This window comes from Pelobates fuscus, chromosome 8 (assembly GCF_036172605.1).
Source record: "Pelobates fuscus isolate aPelFus1 chromosome 8, aPelFus1.pri, whole genome shotgun sequence".
Taxonomy (NCBI): domain Eukaryota; kingdom Metazoa; phylum Chordata; class Amphibia; order Anura; family Pelobatidae; genus Pelobates; species Pelobates fuscus.
Window position 1 is genome coordinate 161,056,808 of NC_086324.1, and position 21,595 is coordinate 161,078,402.

Sequence of the window (21,595 nt, forward strand, 5' to 3'; positions counted from 1 at the left end):
ACCTCAGGGTTCCAGAACTCTCCTGTACTGGGTACGTCAGGGTTCCAGAACTCTCCTATACAGGGTAACACAGGATTCCAGAACTATCCTATAATGGGTAACCCAGGGTTCCAGAACTCTCCTGTACTGGGTACCCCAGGGTTCCAGAAATCTCCTATACTAGGTAACTCAGGGTTCCAGAACTATCCTATAATGGGTAACCCAGGGTTCCAGAACTCTCCTATACTAAGGAACTCAGAATTACAGAACTCTCCTATAATGGGTAACTCAGGGTTTCAAAGCTCTCCTATACTGGGTACCTCAGGGTTCCAGAACTCTCCTATAATAGGTAACTCAGGGTTCCAGAACTCTCCTATACTAAGTAACTCAGGGTTCCGGAACTCTTCTATACTGGGTAAGTCAGGGTTCCGGAACTCTCCTATACTGGGTAACTCAGGGTTCCAGAACTCTCCTATACTAAGTAACTCAGGGTTCCAGAACTATCCTATACTAGGTAAGTCAGAATTACAGAACCATCCTATACTAGGTAACTCAGGGTTCCAGAACTCTCCTATACTAAGTAACTCAGGGTTCCAGAACTCTCCTATACTAAGTAACTCATGGTTCCGGAACTCTCCTATACTAGGTAACTCAGAATTACAGAACTATCCTATACTAGGTAACTCAGGGTTCCAGAACTCTCCTATATTAAGTAACTCAGGGTTCTGGAACTCTTCTACCCTGGGTAACCCAGTTCCAAAACTGTCCTACTTTGGTTAAATAAATTGAGAATTCAAAAGGAATGTCAAATTTAGGGCCACAGTAGCCAAACTGAAAGCATAGTTGACTTCGAGGATGTTGCCAGTTCGGCTATTTTGATCTTAAATTTGAAGTTCACTTTGGATTCTGATTTTAGTTATTAACCCTGTAAGGACTGTGATACTCTCTTATATTAGGGAAATAAAGTTTTCAGTTAAAGGTCCCGGTACAATCAATATATTAATACACTCATATAAAGCTCAGACCGATTAAAAGCAACTGGGATATCTGCTCTGCTTCACAAATTGGAAAAGTTCTGCTTTTATGCTATATTAGATTGTAAGCTCACATCCCAGCTCGCGAGGCATGGTGTTTTAAAGTGCTGTAAATATTACATACTAGTCTAATTTCAATGACCCTCTTTCTTTCAGTACTGATATGCTAAATGTTATAATCTCTGCCTGTTGGTAATTCATCAGTTGTACATCGCCACAGAATTTGTTGGCACTATACACATAATAATATTTTCCTCTCTTCTGTAACCACTCTGCTGGAATGCTCCCCAATGCATCAAACACTTTTTTATGTAAAACCAAATTATTTATTTTAAATTGTCTACCCACTATCCTTAAGCTGGACGTTGGAATTAAGTCCCTTACCCCGATGTCATATTAATTCCATTGTCCCTGCATGGATGAACGTTTATATTTGGTTTATGCTGGCAGTGATAAAAAATTCCCACCTTCATCCCTAATTTTTAAGCACGTTCTATATTCCTAGCCATCCTCGCTTCATAAAACAAAAGGCTCCCTCTTGCACGTTATTACATTCCTTAAAGTTTTTGTCCACCCAAGAAGCAGCATGGTAATACACTGATTCAGTACAGCTTTAGGAGGAGCGGATTAAGCAGCTAGGTATGTGGTCAGTCAGTTTAAGGTGAAGGTGGAGGGGGAACAGACCAAGGGGGGTTAATCCAGGCCAATAGCTTGATTGCAAGCACTGAAGGGAAGCTTAGCCCAGCCTCTGTCCTAGTCAACGCCTCCACTAGCCCCAGGCAAATAGCATAGGGAACAGTTTAAACTATCACTTCCCCAGACAGACAGAGGGAGCGAGACTTGGAGTAAAAGGGAAAAGGCTCTGATTCCAAGCAAGGTGTGAGAACCATCAGTAAACACAGTGTAACGAGAACAGGAAAGGGGATAAAGCATCAAAACAGCAACAAAGACGGAACAGACACAGAACAGACAGACGAGACGGAAAGAGAAAAAGGTGCAGTTTTGGGGATGAAGGAAAAGTGGATTTGACAGAAGAGGTTCAGCTTTATATTCCGTTTGGACATCATCTGATTGCCTGTGATTCCCTGCATCTCCTGCACTCACGGTAAGAAACATGCCTGACATTATTCTCCTGCCTGATCAGGCTTTATATAAACCTGAAAAGCTTCTATGTCTTGATCCAAGAACGATAGGATTAGCTACTTCATCCCCTCGCTTTACATCCGGACTAATACCACTGAGCTGTGTTTATTCTCCATCACCAACAGGCTAATCTGAGCCACAAACAACAAGCACACTCTGAAATTAAATGCACAACAAACAAAAAATGAAATTAAAACACACACACACACACAGCGAGCACACACTCACATTAACAAAACGTACACACAACATTCACAAACTTAGAAATGTGTACACACTCAGAAATGAGATACACACTTACATATTTAAAAACGAACACACAGCATGCTCTCACTCACACACTCCAAGAAATGAACACACACAGTCTGGGACAAAACAGCACACACTCGCAAATAAACACACAGAGACAAGCACCCACTTGAGAAAAGGACAAAGTCAAACAACTCTCTCACACACAAACGCAGCCACATAGCGGTGTACATATAGAAAGGAACAGACACACAACAATTACAGTGATACAAATTACTCAACATAAGCTAACACACTCACAACAGTAGCTTATACAAAATCATTCTCATACACATTCACAGAAAATTCCAACAGACAGAAAGGAACACACATAGTTTCACAAGAATCCCACATGCACAGAAATGTACACAGGAGAAAACAACAACCCTTAATACAACGCAATGAACAATGTCAAACAACCGTCCCATATACACAATTATTTGGCTAAGGATTGTTGGAGTTTCCCTTCAGTTGCAGATTAATTTTAAGCCCCATACATCACTGTACAACGAATGCTCTTTGCCATAACACAGATATTTAGATATGTACTAAAGCTTTATATGTGAATACACACATTTGGTTCTATAAAATTGTACAGCGCTGCGGCATATATGGGCGCTTTATAAACGCCAATAAGCATAATAAAAAAAAGACCTACTAATTTGACTTTCGCCGATTGTAACAGGAGAAAATTATCATGATAATTTATACAGTTAATTCTCTCCTACATAAAAAGACTGCAAATGACCAATGGACATCAGCAGATATTTACGTCACAGAATTCTATGAGGCCAAAGTCAAAAGTCACAGTAGTTAGTATTCGAAAGTATTAGACATATTCTCTCCTCCTTCAGTAAAAGCATAAAAAGAAGGTAACAGTAAAACATGCCCCCAAATAACATTACTCTCAGGGTAAATTTAAGGTTAAAGTAGCCAAACTGGAAAAATTCTCTAAGCCAACTGTGCATTCGATTCGTCTATTATGGCCTTAAATTTCAAATCCATTTTGAATTCTCACTATAGTGAATAAACCTGTTGGTCTTATTCACTAAACCAGAAATTGTGCAAATTTGACTAATTTTAGGCCGAAATAGCTCGACAGGAAACAATTATCCACATTGGCTGCGTTTCCACCTCAGCTACATAAACATTTGCCAACGACGAGCAGTTCCCATGAATGTGTAATTTTCCACAATTGAAGATTTAGTGAATAAACACAAACAGTGTATATCTTCTCAAACGAAGCCAGCAGGGAGCAAAGTCCGCTACATTTCAAAACTGTCATTACACACAATTAGGGTTTGAGAAGAAAATAAACAGAGCACCAATTACGTTTGCGCAGGCACACACTATTCTCACCATCAGAATCAAGAGACACGTAGGGCAGAGCTAGATGGAACTGAACCAATGGAAAACCCAGAAACAAACAGCCTGGCACCTAGATCCCAATAACACAAAGGGGTTTATTCACTAAACATCAATTTGAACTGGAATATCTAAAAATTTTGACCAAAACGGCAGATTTAGAAGAAAATTCTCTAAAAAGGCTTCAAGTAACAGTTTGGCCAATTTGCCAGAATTTTGCAGCTCACTACAATTAACTATTTACAGGGTTATTCACAAAAATCACAGTGAATTTCAAATTTAAGGCCAAAGTAGTTCAACTGGAAGCATAGCTGAATTAGAGAATGTTTCAGGTTCAACTATTTTAACCTTAAAGTTGAAATTCACTTTGAATTCCCACTTCAGTGAATAGTGCTCTTAGTGAATTGATTGCAATGGCAAAAGCTGTTGATAACACAGTATTGTTCGCTAAACCGGGAAATGTAGAACATGGACAGGGGAATTAAAAAATAGCTCTACAGTTAGACATCTCCAGTGCAGCTGAATTTGCAATAACCGGATCAATTCTCTACGGCCCCTGGGTATTATCTGGATCACAGAGGGTTAACAAAACTACTTTTATGTCCAAACGTTGCATATGAAGGAAGACTTGCTGCTGGCAAAGCACAAACACACACAGACTAAAGAACACAGTGAGACACACATTCTGCTCCCACACACACACACACACACACACACACAGCTAAAAGGCAAGGGAGCAGACCTCTTGGAAAAGAGCTGGACACAATCAATGCTTTAAGTCCTAGCAATCTGTAAAGGACACAAAAAGTGGTTTAACCCTTTAAGGACCAAACTTCTGGAATAAAAGGGAATCATGACGTGTCACACACGTCATGTGTCCTTAAGGGGTTAAAGTGTTCGTCTGTCTCTGTTCTTATCGTACAAGATAAACTTTTCATTCTACCAGCTCACAGCCTCGGGCTTTACTCTATTCTAGCAGACTGGCTGTGCATTGTGGGTAATGTAGTTTAGAAACAGGTCAGATTAGCCATCAATAATGGCTTTCTGAATTGGAAGCACAGGTTTGACAGTGAACACCGTTACATTCCCTGCTTTTCATCCAGGTGCCTCTCTGACCCCCTTAGGTGCCCCTGGCTAGCCTCCATTCCAACTTCCCCTTTTTCTTCTTTCTTTTGAAGAAGATCTGCTGGAGAGTCTTTCTTCCCCCAGACTCTCCAGCAGATCTTCCTATACTTCCAACTATACTACCAGCTAGTGCAGATTGCAACTCCCAGTAACCAGCCTCAGCCAAATCCTTCTTGCTGATGGCCCACCCTGGAGCAGGGGTCTTTGTTGTTGTTGTTGTTGTTGTTGTTGTTGCTGCTGTTAAACATCCCTTTAACAGAGAGGAAACATTATGTTCTGGAGCAGTTGTGGACTGCAATTCCCATCAGGCTCAGTGAGCTGGGGAGAGAGCTTAGTGTCTTTCTGATTCTGATCAAGGCTGCATTCAGATCAAATCCTCAGATTGATCAGCGTTTAAGTACATTATAGGAAACTCAACAAGGGGCCTTGACGTAGCGTGGGGAAGATTCAAAGTAGCTAAAACCAAAAGCACATCAAGTTTCAATATTTATAAACCGATACTATTCCTAATAACTTATTTCCATCATATTCCTATTAACCATATGTATCACAATCCCCTTCTTTTTATTTTTGCCACTCATTTCGTGACCACTTGCATCTAAGCTTCGATACATTGTTCTGACCCCTGGTTAATTCAGAAATTCTTTGACAGTCTGTGTCTGTTTTACCATTTGGAACCTGACAATACCAGAGCAACAGTGTAGGTCAAAAATGTCCGTTTGCCGCTCTGTATGTTTCAAACAGTACGCTTGAAGATCATAAACACAACTATCTGTCTGAGTATGAGAAGTCCATGGACGTTCCAAAGCTGAAGCAGAGAGACAGGAACGTACAGGACCGTACAGTGATTATTGTCAAGTCAGGCAGACAGTAAGTTGGAGCAGATCAAACAGTAAAGAAGCAAGGAATTTGGACAGCTTAACAGAGAGACAAAGGCCAAAATAACACCGCTCAGACACACGCCTGACCATATCGCTCGAACATACACGGCACACGGTGTGCATCTAGAGAGGTTTTTATGAATGAAGCCTCTATTCTAGAGTGAAGGGGTAGTGTTTGGGGATCTACTGGTGAAAGGGCCATGTCCGAACGTTTATTTTACTCTTAACCTGATGGTTTTTAAAACATAAATGGAAGGGGAGAGACGGGTCAGAGACAGTGTAGGTTTAGGCAGTACAGCACTAGCTGGGATAACGCACACAGTCAGTACAGTACTAGCAGGATAACACACACAGACAGTACATCACTAGCAGGGATAACGCACAAAGACAGTACTAGCAGGATAACGCACACAGTCAGTACAGCACTAGCAGGGATAACGCACACAGTCAGTACAGTACTAGCAGGATAACACACACAGACAGTACATCACTAGCAGGGATAACGCACAAAGACAGTACTAGCAGGATAACGCACACAGTCAGTACATCACTAGCAGGGATAACGCACACAGTCAGTACAGTACTAGCAGGATAACATACACAGACAGTACATCACTAGCAGGGATAACGCACAAAGACAGTACTAGCAGGATAACGCACACAGTCAGTACAGCACTAGCAGGTATAACGCACACAGTCAGTACAGTACTAGCAGGGATAACGCACACAGACAGTACTAGCAGGATAACACACACAGTCAGTGCAGTACTAGCAGGATAACACACACAGTCAGTGCAGTACTAGCAGGATAACACACACACCGTCAGTACAGTACTAGCAGGATTACACACACAGACAGTACATCACTAGCAGGGATAACGCACAAAGACAGTACTAGCAGGATAACGCACACAGTCAGTACAGCACTAGCAGGTATAACGCACACAGTCAGTACAGTACTAGCAGGGATAACGCACACAGACAGTACTAGCAGGATAACACACACAGTCAGTGCAGTACTAGCAGGATAACACACACAGTCAGTACAGCACTAGCAGGTATAACGCACACAGTCAGTACAGTACTAGCAGGGATAACGCACACAGACAGTACTAGCAGGATAACACACACAGTCAGTGCAGTACTAGCAGGATAACACACACAGTCAGTACAGTACTAGCAGGATAACACACACAGACAGTACATCACTAGCAGGGATAACGCACAAAGACAGTACTAGCAGGATAACGCACACAGTCAGTACAGCACTAGCAGGTATAACGCACACAGTCAGTACAGTACTAGCAGGTATAACGCACATAGTCAGTACAGTACTAGCAGGGATAACGCACACAGACAGTACTAGCAGGATAACACACACAGTCAGTGCAGTACTAGCAGGATAACACACACAGTCAGTGCAGTACTAGCAGGATAACGCACACAGTCAGTACAGCACTAGCAGGGATAACACACACACAGTCAGTACAGCACTAGCAGGGATAACACACACACAGTCAGTACAGTACTAGCAGGATAACGCACACAGTCAGTGCAGTACTAGCAGGATAACACACACAGTCAGTACAGCAGTAGCAGGGATAACACACACACAGTCAGTACAGTACTAGCAGGATAACGCACACAGTCAGTGCAGTACTAGCTGGGATAACGCACACAGTCAGTACAGTACTAGCAGGATAACACACAGTCAGTACAGTACTAGCAGGATAACACACACAGACAGTACTAGCAGGATAACACACACAGTCAGTACAGCAGTAGCAGGGATAACACACACACAGTCAGTACAGTACTAGCAGGATAACGCACACAGTCAGTGCAGTACTAGCTGGGATAACACACACAGTCAGTACAGTACTAGCAGGATAACACACAGTCAGTACAGTACTAGCAGGATAACGCACACAGACAGTACTAGCAGGATAACACACACAGTCAGTACAGCAGTAGCAGGGATAACACACACACAGTCAGTACAGTACTAGCAGGATAACGCACACAGTCAGTACAGTACTAGCAGGATAACACACAGTCAGTACAGTACTAGCAGGATAACGCACACAGACAGTACTAGCAGGATAACACACACAGTCAGTACAGCAGTAGCAGGGATAACACACACACAGTCAGTACAGTACTAGCAGGATAACACACACAGTCAGTACAGCAGTAGCAGGGATAACACACACACAGTCAGTACAGTACTAGCAGGATAACACACAGTCAGTACAGTACTAGCAGGATAACGCACACAGACAGTACTAGCAGGATAACACACACAGTCAGCTAGCACAGCAGGGGTCAGACAGGCAGTGTTCCCTCTCCTTAGAGCACACGGTTTATTTTTGTGAGGGGAGGGTACTATAATGCAGCTGCCAAATCTGAATCTCATCCCAGTCTCTGCGGCTGAACCACGGGGAGTGGTCACAATTAAAAGTTGGGTGTGGCAGGCAGTGTGTGAAGAGATGCCCAGAATTGATTTTGGGTGAGTAGAGAAACCTCACCCTGTGTAGACATAAAAACGGACGGGTAACTGCTGACACTACAGCCATCATGGAATGCAACTCCCCAACTCCAATGCTGCATGTCACTGTCTTGGCTGTACAGACATAATGGGAGTAGTATTCCTTAGCTGGAGGTCCACATAATGATGAATATTCCTGTCAGGGAAACTACAAGTCCCATCCTCCTCAGCCAGCACCTATGCAGACTGTAAGGGAGAAGACTGTAAGAGTTGGAGTCCAACCTATTAGTTCACAACTTGGTCTTTCTGCATGGAAAGCAGAGAGGTCAAAGAGAGCAAACAAAATCTCCAACTGGAAATGCTTGCCAGCCATTGCTTAAGATCCAGTCGGCTCAGTATTCTGAGAGTTGAAGTCATCTGCATGTTATGGTCTACAAATACCAAAGCCAGGGCCTCATTTTAAACAGGGAGTAATTTGCCTAATTTGATGAATAAGCTCCTTAAAATAACATGGTAAGCGGACAGGGTTCTCTGGCAAAGGAATGCGATCGCTGCTTAGTAAAATCTCCCCAGAGGAGAATGTGGGACATGCAGGTAGACACACACACACACACACACATAAATAAACAAAAACAGACACACACACATAGATAAACAAAAACAGACATACACACAGAGACAAAGATTTACACACGCACAAACAAAAATAAACATATACATGCAGATTATCAAAAACGGAGATATACACAAACAAACAAAAACAGACATACACATAGATACAAAAATAAACCCAGACAGCTATAAGGACAGACAGGTACACGGACAAAATAATACATGGACATACAGATATATAAGAGATATGCAAACCACATTTGGAAAGACCTAAACAACCAACATACAGATAAACAGTATAAACACACAAGGCTATTCAGTACATCAGGATTTGTTGACAAAGGACATGGAAATGGCAAAATAATCCAATTCAGCTGTATTTCAAGATATTATTGTCTAAAATGTGTGCCGATCTCCCGGTTTAGTAAATAAACCCCAAATGATAGTAATAAACAAACTCAGACAAAGACACATGCAGTCACACAATATATTGAGTCCACGTCATAGATAATGCCAAACAATCCTTAGTGCTCTATCTGATTGAAATTTTTTTTTATTACCATAACTCATCTACCTCAGCCAGGATGATATAAATGTTACCGAGCAATCAGATCGCCAGCACTGGGACAAACTAGGAATACAGAAGAATTTGAAAGCTGATAAGAGCAGCGGTGCATTTGATTGTGCATCCCCCAAATTCTCAAATTTTCTAATACTGTAAACGAGGAGTGGCTAAAACTGAAAATCCCATGATGCTTGGCTGGCCCTCTAGGCTTGCAAAGCAGCATGGGAGCTGTAGTTTGACCACAGCCATACAGAAATATTTTTGTGGCCCACCTCAAAAAAGAAAATCAACGTTAGCCTTCAGACCAAGCATATTTGTTTAAAAGCAAAATATAAGCCAAACTTTACAGCAAGCCGAGTGATTCAGAACTATAAGTAAAGGCGTAAGGGGAATTTAGCAATAACAAAAAGTTGCTTTAAATAGGACACACTTAGTAATGAGAATTGTGAAATGATCTAGGCTGCTACAGTAACTATAAAGTGACTTCATTTTAAACCGCTCCCCAATCTTGTCCCAGCTGCACAAAACAATTAGCAAGTCAGCCGGCCTGGACTCTAACTCTCATCATTCCAAGCCAGAGTGTCTAGTTTGTAATGGCCTGTTTTAATGGGGATGGTAGGATTGGACTTTCGTGGATAATGCGTGCTCAAAGGCAGTCTTACCAAGACATGGGAGAACCGTCTTCCCGAATTGTTAACCTATATGAAATGCTGCTGTTATCCCAACCAATTCACCAAAGCACAGCCATTAAATTAATAATAAATACTAATAATATTGGGTCATTTCGAGGTACATTTCCTCATTATATTTATATATATATATATATATATATATATATACACACAGAGTAGCGGATGCAAAGGCCATCAGCGTCTAAAGCCATAGTGGGTGACTTGGTAACATCAGCTGTGACATTCATAGAATTTATCAACAGACCCGGAAACTATACATGATGTCACCAGCAGGGGTGGTGGGTTCCAAATACTGTAAGTCAGTAAATTAAACAAATATGAAACATCTGGTGTGTTTCAAGTGACACATTTTGGCAACAAAGCCACTTCCATTATTAAATTTAAATTCTTGTTATTACTATGTGAGGCCCAATTGCCTACCTTCTCTGCTGGGAAGCTATGGAGGAAATCCAAACTAATTGTCTTTTAAATGCTTCTTCAGATTTACTCTCAGAGCAGTCGCCCCCCTTCTCCCCCCACCTTGTCCCAGTTACAAATCTTTTGTTCTGGCGTTTCTATATCTGTATAGTAAACTTCCTGGTCTGCAGTTTGTTGAATTTTTCTTTAAGTCTTGTTGCTTCCCTTCACTAGAGTAGATAGGATGCAGACACTATTGTGTGACATTTGTACGCAGTTACCCATAGTCCTCAGCTGGTGACGTCAACAGGGACAGTTTGCCAGAAATTCTAAATAAATGACACTCTCCCGTATAAAATAATATGTCTAATTCTGCAATACTGGACACGTTTATATCAGAGGTATATCAAGTAGTGCAAGAACTATAATGGTTTTAGCAACAGAATGATATCTAAACTCTGGCAGGGAATCAAGAGGTGTGACCCCAACCACCACCCATTTGATGGTGTTTTTCAGCATAATTTAAACATTTAAAGATGTTGCAACTGCTAAATAATCAAAAAAATACCAAAATATTGTACTTGCAGAACTGCAAGAAATGTATAGATCCAAATTGAAAGAGGGTTTTTAAATCGTAGTCTTTACTTTTTATGCGATATCATGATGTCGCACCATAAGCAAATGACTTAATTACTATATTTATTCATTTTTAAAAGCTGCCATTCACAATCAAAATGTACTTTTCTCGTTACCTTTACATCAGCATTTAATTTTGGTAGAAAAAAAATGTATATAATATAGAGTATGCGGTCACTCCTATGGGTTAGAAAACATAAACAACTAAGAGCAAAGGACATTTTTATAAGCTTTATCCCAGTCCAAGATGGATGAGAAAGGTCATATTGTAATAGAGTTGACATCCTCGCTGTAAACACAGTTAAGAAGACAGCATTCCGTTAAACTGACGTACAAGAAAGCAGAATTATTCCCATGCGTCAATCCCCAATCATTCTAAGCAACAGATATTCAAATCTTGTCCTCCTCCACACATCGTATTATTAAAAAAAAAAAAAAAAAACAACAAAAGAACACATTAGACTGCTGTGTTTTCCAAGCCAAAATACACAATCACAAATGTTGCTAAAAGGTAGATCTACCTGTCTGGAGTCTGCACTAGGAATCTGACAATGGGAGATTGCATCAGAGCCACGGCTGTGTTCTGGAAGCAGTTCTGGAGTGCCAATAATAGGCTTTGTATTGCCATTTGAGAAGTTCTTGTTTTATTATGAACATAAGACAGGTTTATGCAATATTTAGCCCACGGCAATATCGAACCAATGGCTTGATTGTGAGTAAGAGGAAGCTATAGCTGCAAATGCATATTTGTCTCCGATGAAAGGGTCTTTTGTATGTTACAAATTCTAATTAAGTATACGTGCCACGATCTTGCGCTACACGGTATGGAAATATTTTTCCACGTATTTAGGAATTCCTTCTTCAATATGAGATAAACATGTAAAAGATACAAAGGAGACAGATACAATTAGGGTTTCTAGAACAGGGATAGGTAACTTTTGGCACTCCATATTTTGAGGACTACATCCCCTTTAACGCATGCAGTGAATCACGACTGACTACCCCTTTTGTAGATCCATCATGTTTTCCTGAACAGATCACTTGCACATACTGAAGGGAGGTACATGAATTGTTCTGCCCTATAGTTTGCAGAATTCATGTGCTGCTAGGAAGGAATACATTCATTATTGGGACACTGTAGGCACAATAACCATCACAGGCAATGTTATTCACTTAATTGAGAATTCAAAGCGAATTTCAAATTTAAGGCCAAACTAACCCAACTAAAGCATGCCTTACTTGGGGAATCCTTCCTGTTTGGCTGCCTTGGCCTTTAAGATGACATTTACTTTGAATTTGCAATGTTTCTCACTACTAGGGGATTACCCTGTGAGCGCTAAAGTGCTTATGGTACAGAATTCCCATGTAAGAGTCAAGAGAGTCTAATGGTATTTATCTGTAGGATAGCACCACACTCATTGATTTTCCTTGTGCAGCTTATGAATACAACATACTACAGGGCAGAATTTTCATGTACTGCCCATCAGCTTAAAGAATTGACATATGTCTACCAAAACACAGTCGATCTGGTAGCCCTACTAGCAGGTAAAGGACTGAAGACACACACTGAGCAAGACTAGCTAAAGAGGGTCTTCTGTCTGAGCTCTGCAAAGTTGAACTATTGTGAAATGCTCTGCAGAGTGCGGCCGAACGAAGCTCAGCAAGTTGAGAAATGCTTTTCGTGCTTGTAATGTCCTTTAGCGAGAATGGATATTACGCAATACTCTGCAGATGCTGAGCGTTTTTGTGTAATGTGCAATAGCTTTACAGATTGAAACGTTTTAGTGGGTAGTGCTCAAAGGTGACAATGAGCTGCACTCATCATCTGCTACTCAGGAGATTCCACTGGAAGGATGGGTTAAATCGGATTTTTCTTTTTCGCTACCCAAGGAGTGTTTACTGGGTTCACCAGGGCCCTGTATCACTTCTACAGGCCAGTGAGTGTCACATGAAAAATGCTCCCAATAGATTGTAGAATTCATACGCTACAAGAAGGAACTAATTTGCAGCATTTGAATGCTATATACATGATGACAATGTGACAAGTCACGTGTGTGAAACCATCGAACATCGAGCAATGCTCTTACTTTTAGGGATGGTATTTAAAAGGGGCAATGTGGACTGATCAAAAGAGAATTAGATAGAAACAGTAAAGTGCAATTTCTTACAGGCCCCTGGCTAATGATGGGTAAATGTGAGATAATTTGCAAGTTACTAACTAATGAGGGGAAATCTGAGACAGCCAGTAGGTCAGTAGATAATGAGGGGGTAAAACCAAGATCATTTGCAGGTCACTAGATAATGAGGGGTAAAAATTAGATCATCTGCAGGTCACTAGATAAGGAGGGGTAAATATATCATGCTGTAGACTCAGGAATGGAAAGTTGTTAAAGTGAGCTATGCCTCTCTCACATTGGGATGATCTGTCCCTTATGTCACTGCCCCAGAGTTTATTTTCCTTATCTGGGGACACAGGGCATGGTTCAACGACCTCTCTAGTCCATCATGTTAACACATTCTCTTCCTACCCAACCTTTTACTCAGAACAGCAGCTGAGAAGTAGGGGTACAGTAGTTTTGTGGCATACAGCCAAGCTTGCTGCAGTTGTTTGTTGTTGTTCTGCTCTGTGATTCCTGCTCATTTGTGGCCGGTTACTATCCCTGGCTCTGTGTAATACCTGGCTGTGTGCGATATAAGGCTGTGCGCAATGCAAGACTGTGTGTGATGTCAGGCTGTGTGCAATCCATGGCTTTGTCTGATATCAGGCTGTTTCAATGACTGTCTGTCTGCGATGTCACGCTGTACAATGCCAGACTGTGTGCGATGGCTTACTGTGTGAGATGTCAGGCTGTGTGTGTGATCCCTGGCTGCTGTGTGCAATCCCTGGCTGTGTGCGATGGCTTGCTGTGTAAGATTTCAGGCTGTGTGCGATGGGTGGCTGTGTGCCATACCTGGCTGTGTGTGATGGGTGGCTGTGTGCTAGGTCTGGCTGTGTGCGATCACTGGTTGTGTGCAATCCCTGGCTGTGTGTGAAGTGTGGCTGTGTGCTATCACTAGCTGTGTGCGATGTCAAGCTGTGTGCGACGGGTGGCTGTGTGCGACGGGTGGCTGTGTGCGAACCGGTGGCTGTGTGCGAACCGGTGGCTGTGTGCGAACCGGTGGCTGTGTGCGACGGGTGGCTGTGTGCGACGGGTGGCTGTGTGCGACGGGTGGCTGTGTGCGACGGGTGGCTGTGTGCATGCCAGTTACAGCCTTAGGAGAGTATAAAGGGTGGGCTGCAGGTCTTTCAGATGAATATGATTTAAAACACTAATGCAATAAGAAGGCTATGAGGTTTATTGGCCACAGAAAGTCCTCATGGGGGCCACACAAGCTCCAGAGCGGACTCAAAATGGTCAACTGCAATATTCTGCTGGTTTGAAAGAGTTTATTTACTAAACGTAGAGTTGTCAGCTAATTAGAAAAATTGTGAAGTATAAGATCCAAAATACTTTTTTTTTTTTTTTTTTTTTAAATGGCTGTAAATTCTGTTTACTGAACGGTGCTGTAACAGAAAACTATTTAAATACAGTGATCATTTCATGGTCACATATCTAGGCTGCAGCTAGGACTGTCAGATCTACAATCTTTTTCTGGGCACACATCACTACTTCAGGCTGATGGGCAGCATATGAAAAGTGATCCCTTTAGTACACAGCATGCATATGCTGTGGGAGGGACATATATTAACTAATCAAAGAAGGTCTTTTGGGATTCCTTCTCGATTCCCTGATTATATTCCAGCAGCACCTGAATGCTACATACGGGAGGGCAGCTCTTTTCAATGTATCGCTTATTACAGTAAAGATGTTTAGCAAAAAAAAATAGTCTTTTTGCTCCAATGGGCACGATTTACCCCTTAGAGAGCAAAAAGTGCCACCAGCTTGGTTTAATTAAAATATGACTGATTCTGTGAATCGCTGTGTGTGGAGGCAGGAAAGTAAAGAGTTTCCTATCACTGGCATTAATATAGCGTCGCCTTATTCCGCAGCACTTCACAATGTTCATTTATTACTGGCATTTTTAAAGCGCTACCTTGTAAAAGACGCAATTTAACAACACATTTCGAAAGGAACAATAGTTTGCCGAGGACCCTGCAGGAATGGGCTTATAATCTAAAGGAGATGAGGTATAAAAGCACTGTGTATTGCAGGGAGGGTCTCGCTGTATAGACCAGAAGGTACAGCATGTATTGGCCTGCAAGGTTTAGCAGCTGCAGATGGTCCATGTCTCCCCAGGGCAGGAAGGAGACTATATGGCTGTACAGCTTATCTGCACAGGACCCCATTAGGGCATTCCTTCTGGCTGGACAGACATTTACTTTTCTGTAAAGCGGGGATCTCTAAACTCTGGCCATCCAGATGTTGCTGAACTATAACTCCCATTATACCCTGGCTATCTATTTAATGCAAAGATTCATGGGAGTTGTAGTTCAGCAACATATAGAGGGCCAGCATTTGGAGAACCCTGCTCTAAAGGGTAGTGAAGTCAATCAATACACTTGCTGAATATATCCACTAAAAGGGACATAGGGGCTGTCTGGGCCTCATGGGAATAATATTCCACCACAAGAAAGGTGTTATTACCTGTATAACCCAAAACCCCGGATTATTGCCATCCTAATACAAAATAGGCTATTCTCTACCTCAGCAGACAGGACAGGACCCCTATTCTGATCATACTCCACAGACCCACCAGACGTGCACCCTCTAAACGGAATTAGCAGCCGCCCCAAATCATCTACATGTTCCACAATCTGCAATATCTATCCTGTGTATGGTTACCTCTGCCCCCCTCCCAGACACACATTCCTCAGAATATTACCTGCCTCTTACTGACCCCATCATTAACCCTGTCTGTACAGGCTCAGAAACGCACAGATACAATGCCCTTTACATCTCTGGATGGAGTTATAAACAGAGACAGAGAATAATTCTTCATTATTCCGTCTATCTATATCTCTCTCTGCATCACTCTTTCGATCTATTGTATGATTCTCTGGATATCCACCACTGTGTTCTATGGACAATTTTAAGTCATGCATTACTGTACACATCCACCTTTCATAGTATTGTAAAGCACTACGGAATATGCTGGCGCTATATAAATACCAGTAATAATAATAATAGCGATGATGGTACAGTGAAAACATAGCCTTAATAACATTAAAAATTAATATTTTAAAGGAGCAGTCAAGCAAAAATGTTTTACCCCTGGAGTCGGTGAAGCAAATCCTGATTTGGTTCACTGCTCGGAGACTTTGAGCTCTGATCAGGGTTTGTATTTGAATATATTGTTGCAGAATTTTTCTTTGACGTCACCAGTTCAGAGAATGAACAAACTGTTAGACGAAAAAAGAAAGAAAAAATAGACTGCATGTGAGTGAGGTACCAACACACCACATACACCATAGAAAGTGCCTTATTACCGGTTTCTACCAGACTGGCAGAATGTTACGCTGGCGAGGGCTACCGTGGTACAGGTTGACGTGGCATCTCAAAAATGCAGCCCGGTACACTGAAAAAAATCCCAGAGATTTAAAATGTTGCGCCAATTCATGCCCATGTTTCAAAATAAATAAATAATGGATTGTCCATTTACACAAAAGCAATTATTCAGGAGAATTATTATTATAATGCTGCAATCCTACCTCAAATCTAGTGAATTATATTTACCCAGTGGGCAGTTTAAGGAATTTAAACAGAGTTTTATTTAATAAATAGTGAGTTGCGGTGAGTGTAAGTGATACAGTTTAAAGGGATAATCCTAACACAATAACCACTGCAGCGTATTCATTGTAGTGGTTATAGTTCACAGGAGATGTTGGGTGCAGTCTGTTTTTCTTGTCAAAATATTTTCAAGCAGCTTGACAAAGGATGGGGAGTCTCCCTGGACAATCAAAGCAGTTTCATTTCCTTATTGCTTGCCCAAATTATTTGTTAAAGAGGAGTCAGCAGTTCTGAATCACAGTAAGCAGTGACTAACACAGGATTGTGCAGTGGTTATGGTGCCAAAAGTGTCCCTTTAACCCCTTAAGGACACATGACATGTCTGACATGTCATGATTCCCTTTTATTCCAGAAGTTTGGTCCTTAAGGGGTTAAGCAAATATAATTCAGGCAAGTTGCATATTTTTCAAATTTTGACTCTGGTATAATTTTAGCATCACTTTTGCAAATAGGACGGCCGTTCATCAAAGCAAACTGTTTAGCGAACTAGCCCCTAAAGTTAATGCCATAATTATAACAGACTTGGCAATTCACAGCCCGGCACAGCCAGGGTTAAAGTGGATCTCTTCTTGTAGATAACTCTTGGGTACAAGGATTTTGATACAGACGAAGACTGGAATAAAATGATATTTTTGTGGTGGGGTGGGGGTGATGTGTGCCTGGTTTTGCAGCTGGGTGACCTACCTGGCCCATGCCTTCTTAGTTTTTATGAAACTAGAAGACAGGAAAAGGGAGGAGGGGGGAGATCTGCATACCAGAGAGACTCTGTTTATACATAGAGGGCATGGCCTAACAGGCACAAGGCTTCCTTAAGCTAGAGGTGAAAGGTCAATACACAGAAATGATAAAGACTGACGTTCAAATTAACCGCCTCACCGCCGGCTACCTAACTGTTCGCTCATGCAGATAAAGCATTTCAGTACAATGCCCCTGGCGTTTGGCACTAAAAGTGTTAAATGGCGTTGCTCAAATCCTGACGGCAAGCAGATTTAAAGGGTGCCCTCACTGTGTACAGATGGGTTAGAGAGAATTATCTAAAAACAGGCTTTATCCAAACTATGTTCCGCCAAGGATTTTACCAGTTTGTGCCAGGGGACAATGGACTTTAGAACCACGGCTGAGCAAAGCTCTTACCTGTCCCCTTGTGGGTTATTGAAACAGTAAGGATGATAGGAGAACAGTATATAATCTGATGATCCAGGATAAATATCAGACTGATCCCATTGTACAGCGCTGCAGAGTTTGTTGGCGCTTTATAAGTAATAATAATAATAATGAAGGTTAAAGGAGCCCAGATTAGCAAAAAGTGTGCAGCCAATAGAAGACTGACTCTTGATCTTCATGATCTCCTATTGGCTGCACGGGACTTTTACAATACACTACAGTGTTCTACAGCACTTCCGACATATAGTCAATATTGCATCAATGCATCATTTGTACAAAAAAGAAAAATGTTTTTTATTTTTTTTTAAATACTGTTATCTTATGTTCTTGTGTTTTGTGTTTCTTTGCAGTGGCTGAAATCATGCAGTGTCTTTTGGGATGGACTATTCTGCTGATGGTTGCACATATCACTATTGTTGAAGGTTGTCCGGGAGGTTGTCAGTGCAATCAACCAAAGACTGTTTTTTGTCTTAACCGCAAGAATTCCAACTTCCCCAGCCGGATACCCCATAACACTGTAAGCCTGTATCTCTTCGAGAATGGAATCAGCTCAGTAGAAGAGGGTAGTTTTTCTGGCCTGTTGGATCTGCAGCTTCTAGATTTGTCACACAACATGCTGTCGAGTCTACCTGGTGGAGTATTCAGGAGTTTGGGCAATCTCAGTAACCTAGACCTTTCATCCAACAAGCTGAAGGAGATTGCTGCAGACACATTTCAAGGGCTGGGCCGCCTGGAAAGGCTCTACCTCAATGAAAACAGCATTCATAGCATCCACCCGGATGCTTTTAAGGGCCTTGAGAGTTTGTTGGAACTTAAGTTGAAGGGTAATCAGTTGGTGGCGCCTCCAGCATTCTCCCTGCCTCAGCTCCTGCTACTTGATCTAAGCAACAATCTGATCCAATCTATCCAACCAGGGGTTTTCAATGCAGCCAACATTGAGACTCTTCACTTGGCTGGTCTTGGGTTGAAGGAGTTACCGGACGATCTGCTTACTAGCCTCAGAAATCTCCATGAACTAGACCTGTCTGAAAATCAACTGGACAAGGTTCCCCAGGGTCTTCGAGGTCTAACAAAGCTTAATCTAGCTGGCAATACAGGCATTTCACAGCTGCAAATTGATGATTTTGCAGACTTACCAGGACTACAGACCTTGGATTTAAGCGGTCTGAACCTTCGTACTCTGCCAAAGGGAATATTCCACTCATGTCCTCGCCTCCGTGTACTAACTCTAGCTCAAAATCCCTTTAATTGCGTGTGTTTACTGGGTTGGTTAGCAGAATGGATAAAGGTGACTAAAATTGAACTAAAACGTTCACAAGAAACTCGCTGTCATTTTCCTCCAAAGAATGCTGGCAAAATTTTGAACCAGTTACGGGATTCTGAGTATGGCTGTCCAATTCCAACAACAATCCTTGTGCCAACCACCATGGCACCTAGCACCACAACTGAAGTGCCAAAGTCTACAAAGCCTTTACTTAAAGATCTACCAACTACTTTACTCACCACTACCACTTATCCCCATCACCAGACTGAAGTAGAGCCCACGCCATCAGTCACTGCTCAAGACCTGCAGTGTCCACCAAACACTTGCTTAAATGATGGCATTTGCAGCCTTTACCCCAATGGGGAAGTGGCATGTGAGTGCCTCCCTGGATTCTATGGTGTGTATTGTGAGATGGCTATGATCACCCCACCTGTTTTTACCGAACCTTCCGTACAGCTAAAAATTCTGCACGTAACTGGCACCTCCATTCAAGTGGATCTTCAAGGTTACAGTAAAAGCAAACAGTACATTAAAGGAATTAAACTAACACTTCGAAACTTCTCTGGTGCAGACCGGAGACCTCAGGAGTACAGGCTGCCCCCTACCCTTTCTGAATACACAGTTAGAGCCCTTACACCTAACAGCACATACTGGCTGTGTCTAGGACCTCTTGGAGACGGTAGTAATGAACAAGAAGTGTGCACAGAGGCTCATACTACAGGAGAATCTCCACAGTATATTGCCCATGTCAACCAGACAGAAGATAGCAACCTGACTCTTGTTTTAGTGCCTGCCGTGGCTGCTGGCATTCTGTTATGTGTGGCTGTGGCAAGTGCAGTATGCTATGCCAGGAGACGGAGGGGTAAGGAACACACGTGTGAGGAGGGTGGACCTCTCGAGATGGAAGGTGTGAAAAAGAGTCTGGAAGGCAAGGGGGAGCTTAAAAAACTGTCTGAGAGTCCAGTTGGGCCCGAGAGAAAATGCTTAGAGTCAGATGAGTTACTTGTGGATCCTACAAGACTTGGGAATAATAATGAGACATCTGTGGGTAGGTTACCTCACTCATACTTCTAAGCGAGGTACTGATGCTTTGAGTGACACCAACCTTTTCACGGATCATGAACTCTACCACGAACGAGCAGAGATCCACAAAAATACCGACTTTCCCTCCACATAAAAGACTGGACACATTGTGAGACCTACCGAGAAGACAGCCGTGCTGTTTGTGAGTTGGGCAGCCATATATAAAAAGGAGGGGTCAGTTCTTACCATCTACAAAGTCTAGTAATTCTGGGTGGAATACAACTGAATAAGTGATACCCAGAGACTGAACGGTACTGATTTGGAGATGGTAGATAACACTGCCATAAGGAGATGTTTTGTTACTTTCTATGCTTTACGGACTTCTAAAGGGTTGCAGAGACATTGTGTTTGCAGGAACACAGTTAAAGAATAACGGTTCAAAGAATCCATGCTCTGACATGACAAGTGAAATAAATGTGCATTTAGAGAAAAAAAACTAGATCACATAAACTATGCATAAACATAAACTAAAGAGACGTGTTTACTGCTATGTGCGAAAGACACCCCCAGATTTGACTTGGGAGATTTCCTAATCTCTTGCAGACCAGGGAATATTTTGAAGAATGATAAGGCCACAATATATGTGAATATAAAGAAATTATCGTCAAGGGTGGTCTAGTCTTGAAAAATGAAATGTTCTAAATTTGGTTTGGTGGGGTCCGAGGCCCCATTTGCTGGACAAAGTGGGGCCGATGTATAATGATCGGTATCGAGGGCCAGCCACCATTTAATAAATATAAATCCTTCTTATACATTTTCCGGCTGTGTGTTATCCTTGAGTTTATGTTAGAAGAGTGATGGGTTGCAGTCTGATTTGTGCTTGGTAGGTACCCAATACAACCACATAGACATGTGATAACACATACAATCACACACACACACACACACACACACACACACACATCAGGAACACCAAAAACACTTAATTTAAAAAGTCTATAATTGATTTATAATATTATAACAGACTATAAAATAAGTATTTCGATTGCCCCATGTCTCCTGTTTGAAGCATGCAGTTATTCAACAAGTTCTGAGTTTTCGCAAATTAAATCCACATTGCAAACATGAGGCAACAATAGCCAAGTTGTGTGCATGACTGCCTTGGATATTTT

General features: G+C 41.9%; 2 protein-coding genes across 2 annotated transcripts in view; one reads left to right on the forward strand and one right to left on the reverse strand.

The window, feature by feature from the left end:
• The window catches only part of CORO7 (coronin 7), a 107,557-nt gene that overhangs the window by 37,399 nt on the left and 48,563 nt on the right, over window positions 1-21,595 (reverse strand). The gene's annotated exons all lie outside the window — the stretch shown is intronic.
• On the forward strand, window positions 1,692-21,237 carry VASN (vasorin). The gene is made up of 2 exons (XM_063430565.1): window positions 1,692-2,118; window positions 18,487-21,237. Exon 2 carries the CDS (start codon window positions 18,498-18,500, stop codon window positions 20,472-20,474), a length of 1,977 nt encoding a protein of 658 aa, XP_063286635.1. The 5' UTR covers window positions 1,692-2,118; window positions 18,487-18,497; the 3' UTR covers window positions 20,475-21,237.

Excerpts from the sequence above, each read along its gene's own strand:
- VASN (XM_063430565.1), top strand. The coding sequence starts at position 18,498 with ATGCAGTGTCTTTTGGGATGGACTATTCTGCTGATGGTTGCACATATC.